This window comes from Bombina bombina, chromosome 4 (assembly GCF_027579735.1).
Source record: "Bombina bombina isolate aBomBom1 chromosome 4, aBomBom1.pri, whole genome shotgun sequence".
NCBI classification, from domain to species: domain Eukaryota; kingdom Metazoa; phylum Chordata; class Amphibia; order Anura; family Bombinatoridae; genus Bombina; species Bombina bombina.
The window spans coordinates 872,513,592-872,518,473 of record NC_069502.1 but is presented as its reverse complement, the minus strand read 5'-3'; the positions used below and the strand labels follow the sequence as shown (position 1 = coordinate 872,518,473).

Below are 4,882 nucleotides of genomic sequence, written 5' to 3'. Positions count from 1 at the left end.
AGATAATAGTCTATGTTTCAGAGGTTGTGGAGAGACAGGTAGTTACTTACACATGTGGTGGCACTGCAAAAAGATACAGCCTTTATGGCAAGACTCGGCTAACTTGTTAAGTAAACTATTTGAAAAAGAAGTGGAACTCCTTCCGGAGCATGCACTATTACATTTCCCAGTAAAAGGGCTTAATAATAAACAAAATAAACTGATGGCACTACTTTGCACAGCCACAAGATTATGTCTGGCCAAATTTTGGATCACGGAACCTCCAGGTTTATTTCTAATAGAACAGTAAATAGAATACATATTCAAGATGTCCTGCTCTGCAGCGGACCTATTATCAACTAAAGATCAGTTCTTAGCCTTATGGGAACCCTGGATCATATACTCAGAAGCCCCAAGGCAGAACATGCAGTGATCTGAGATGTCATTGCAGAAAATGCATCATGTCTGCAGAAAGAACAGGAAACATACAGGAACCTGCGAAATGTTTTCGCTAAAAAAAATCTCATCGCAGAAAGTGAAAGAAAAGTTCTGTCTCTGGGCTCAGAAGCTAAACACAGACACTGCACTACCCTGAAATGGAGAGTTGAAACACCTACCTCTATAACAACTGCAAACACCTCATAACCACCTTCATAGCATAACTGCCTAGGCCTAAATAAAAGAGCAGAATACAAATATTAAAGTTATGTCTCATGTGTTTCTCTTTTTTCAATATTATGATATACTGCGTATAAAAATATTACTGAAAAAAATCATTATTATATGTAAAAAATGACTCAGTCTTTGTTTACAGTGAAACATGTATATTTGTACAATTTTACAAATGCTAATAAAAGCAATTTCAACAAAAAAAACTGTAATACGTCTCACATGGGAATGCTGATTGGTTACGAGGGCTATATTTGCAGCTAGTAAAGTAACTTATATCCATCTAACTTGCTTGACACGTGTTTACTCTTGTGCTAATTTCATTATATGGAAGGTTTTATATAGATGTGACTTCTAGTGATGAAGGCTCAGGTGTATTTAACTTAAATTACACAATTTTTCATATTTTGTTTTAAACTATTTTTTAAAAAGAGACTACAGAAATTGTAAACAGTGTTGGGTTTTTTCCCCAGGTGAAAACGATGCTAAGAATTTATGTAACACAGAACAAACAGAAGATCAGTGGCTAAGAAATATGCCAGAAGCTGCAGAGCAGGAAATATGTGCCAATATAAGTAAAGGTGAGTGTGTGTGTGTGACACATTAGAGGGATATAGGGCACATGTGAGTGTATATGTGTGACACGTGAGAGGGACGCAGGGCACAGCTGATTGTACGTGTGTGACACCCCTATTTTGGCCTTTGACATAGCTGATTTAGCTTGTGGTATCCCAACGTATACTGAAAGTTTTGATACTGGAGTCTCAGCTATTGAATAGCCTAATAAACACAGCCAGCAGAAGAAATGACACTCCCAGTGGGGTGCAGGATATTTAAGTGATGACATTATAATTTTCGATTGTTTTCTTTAAGTGTTGAGCTTTAGTTTTCCAGACAAATATAAGATTAGGAAGCAAGTGTGTGTACACAAAGTGATAGCATAATGAGACCTGATATTACCTGAAGCTCAACCCATTGTAATAGGATGTGATTAAAAGCACAAAACCAGCTACTTCATATACACAAATAAATCTGAAAATGCAATTTCTCATACATTTTATACTCTGCAGCTGGTATAACAAGTAATGAAAATACATTAATATAAAAACAATTTTACAGTGTACTTTCCCTTTTAATCATTTTTACGTTAACTTATTAACTGTGGTGGTTTGATGTTATTTTGGAAATTTGTCACAATTTGATATGCTTTTGGTTTAGCTGTATTGGGGTCTCTAAACTAAAAAATAATCCTCCTCATCTATATGGTATAACAGAATTGCCTGAGTAATACAGTTGGCTGGGGAGCTGCTAAATATCCCATAAGGTGTAGTTGAAACGTCAGTGAGATTCTTCTCTCTGTTGAAGATTTTATATATTGTTTTGATATACTACACCACCTGGAGCCATTTTTGTGGTTTTAGTTGTTCTAGCACACAAGCAGTAGTTATAAAGATTAAGTTATGGGCTGAAATTACTGTATTACTAAAAGTTTCTGTGAATAAAGTTTTAAAAGGACTAGATACATTAGGTAGAAAAACAACATTAATTTCAATTTAGTTTGGTCTTTGACAAAGTGGGAATTCTTAAAGGACCACTAAACACAAATTGTAAACTACATGATTTTGAACCTTTATATCTGCGAATAATTTTACAATGAAAACTGCAGCTTTATTTTGTCAGATGAGTATATTGTTTTATGTTTATTCATTTCACTGATTTCCCTGTCCCCCAGAACAAAAGAATCCTTGCTAACCAGTCACAAACTAATATTCAGATATAGCACAAACTCTGTGCATGTGCAGTTAAGACTGGGGAAACCTGCCCTTATCTCTTCCCTTAAGTTAGTTTAGCACTGATTCAACTTAGCTACTATTGCAGACAATGCTTCTCCTATCAGATTGTTCATGCAAAACTGATAATCCACCTTTTCCAAACATGTGACTGCTGAGAATCTTTGGGGGGGGGGGGGGGGGGGGTGAAGTAAACAAAAGCTTACATTAATTGCCTAAAAGTATTAACCCAAATCTCCCTGAGAGAAAGTGAAACAAGCACACTTTTTAGATGTATTTAACAGCAAAAGGCAGCAAAATAAATAATGAAATGTATATTGCAATAATGTTATTATTATTATTATCGGTTATTTGTAGAGCGCCAACAGATTCCGCAGCGCTAAACAGAATGTTTCATTTGCAATAATAAAACTTTTTTTTACGTTGTTAAAATGTCAAGTTCAACGGTCCTTTTAAAATTAGTGCCTAATGTCAAGTAAACTGCCCTTAAACCTTAGCATGGAAGCTGGGGAAAGGTCTAGTGGTTACAGTGTCTACTACAAGGGTAGGGGACTGTCTATGTCATAGGAGTTAAAATGTTTTTATGATAAAATAATTATGTAATTAATAACATTACTCCCACTGTGTTTCTTATTAGCAGGTGAATTCACAAACTGCAATAATCCTAGTCATGATCAGAGTGCAGATGCTTCTTTACATCTTCTTCAAAATCAAAGACGCCACATGGGCAATTTGTGTTCTGAATGTGGGAATTTTTTTCTTAAGAAATCTCATCATTATAGAAATTTGAAAATTCATACAGGAGAAAATCCATTTTCCTTTTCTATAGGCGGGAAATGTTTTAACTGTAAAATAAATCTTGTTGCTCATCAGAAAATTTATACAGGAGAAAAAGGATTTTCATGTTCTGACTGTGGGAAATGTTTTACTCAGAAATCAAATCTTATTATGCATCAGAAAACTCATACAGGGGAGAAAGGATTTTCATGTTCTGAATGCGGGAAAAGTTTTACTCAGAAATCAACTCTTATTACGCATCAGAAAATTCATACAGGCGAGAAAGCATTTTCATGTTCTGACTGTGGAAAATGTTTTACTCTAAAACCAGCTCTTATTAACCATCAGAAAATTCATACCGGGGAGAAAGAATTTTCATGTTCTGACTGTGGGAAATGTTTTTCTCAGAAATCAAATCTTATTACGCATAAGAAAATTCATACAGGTGATAAAGCATTTTCATGTTCTGACTGTGGGAAATGTTTTATAAAGAAATCAAATCTTATTATGCATCAGAAAACTCATACAGGAGAGAGAGGATTTTCATGTTCTGAATGCGGGAAATGTTTTACTCGGAAATAAAATCTTATTACGCATCAGAAAATTCATACAGGGGAGAAAGCATTTTCATGTTCTGACTGTGGAAAATCTTTTACTCTGAAACCAACTCTTATTACGCATCAGAAAATTCATACAGGGGAGAAAGCATTTTCATGTTCTGACTGTGGGAAATGTTTTACTCAGAAATCCAATCTTATTATGCATCAGAAAATTCATACAGGGGAGAAAGGATTTTCATGTTCTAAATGTGGGAAATGTTTTACTCAGAAATGTACTCTTATTAGGCATCAGAAAACTCATATTAAAAGAAATCAGAGCTTAATCTCCTAAATGCAGAGGGTGACATGTAGTTGTCATCCACACAATACCAACTGCTGAGGATGACTACATGTGACCCCCTGGGGCGTGCAGTTTTGGAGCTGTTTGAGGCCCCTTCTGCACCTCAAGCGTTTATGAGGTGGCCCAGTGTATTTGCCATCCCTAGGGGGGATAAAGGGTCCCTATATAAGTTATACATTTAACCAAAAGCCCATTTCCTTTTGAAGTTCAATAGCTAATTTCTATATAAAAGCTCCATGTTATTTTTAATGTCTGCTTATTTTAGAAATGTTGCTATAGATCCACAACAGTTTTGACTATAGAGTTGATTAAAAAAAATCTCACTGTATTGTTTACCATCTTGTTTATTAAATTGTAATACATTTTTCACCTTTTGTTGTGGATTTCTCACTTTTTATATAGATAAAATAATGTTATAGTTTGAAAAACAATATAACAACATATAGTTTGTCTGAGTTTGCCACTGAAAAATGTCTTCCAGTAGTGTATAAATATTAGCAGCATCAATACTATGGTGCCCTCTAAGATGGCACAAAAGTTTCACACTCTCCATAAACAACGACTTTAATGAAACCTTTTAAGACAAATCCCAGCTACCCTTATTTCAGGATCAGAAGTGAGATACATTGAACTCAGATATCACATCCACTGAAGTCTTGCGAGCCATTCAAGACTTGAAGCCAGGGAAGGCCCGGGACCTGATGGCCTCCCTGGGTTATATCATAAATTATTCAAAACATCTCTAACCCCCATCTAGTCAAATTCTC

The 4,882-nt window shown here is 35.2% G+C and overlaps 1 protein-coding gene across 1 annotated transcript; it reads left to right on the top strand.

Annotated features, from left to right (window-relative positions):
• Positions 1-840: 840 nt before the first annotated feature.
• Positions 841-4,298, top strand: LOC128657384 (gastrula zinc finger protein XlCGF49.1-like). Its single transcript, XM_053711714.1, has 2 exons — positions 841-1,229; positions 3,076-4,298. Exons 1-2 carry the CDS (start codon positions 1,184-1,186, stop codon positions 3,795-3,797), a joined length of 768 nt encoding a protein of 255 aa, XP_053567689.1. The 5' UTR covers positions 841-1,183; the 3' UTR covers positions 3,798-4,298.
• The last annotated feature ends 584 nt before the right edge of the window (positions 4,299-4,882 follow it).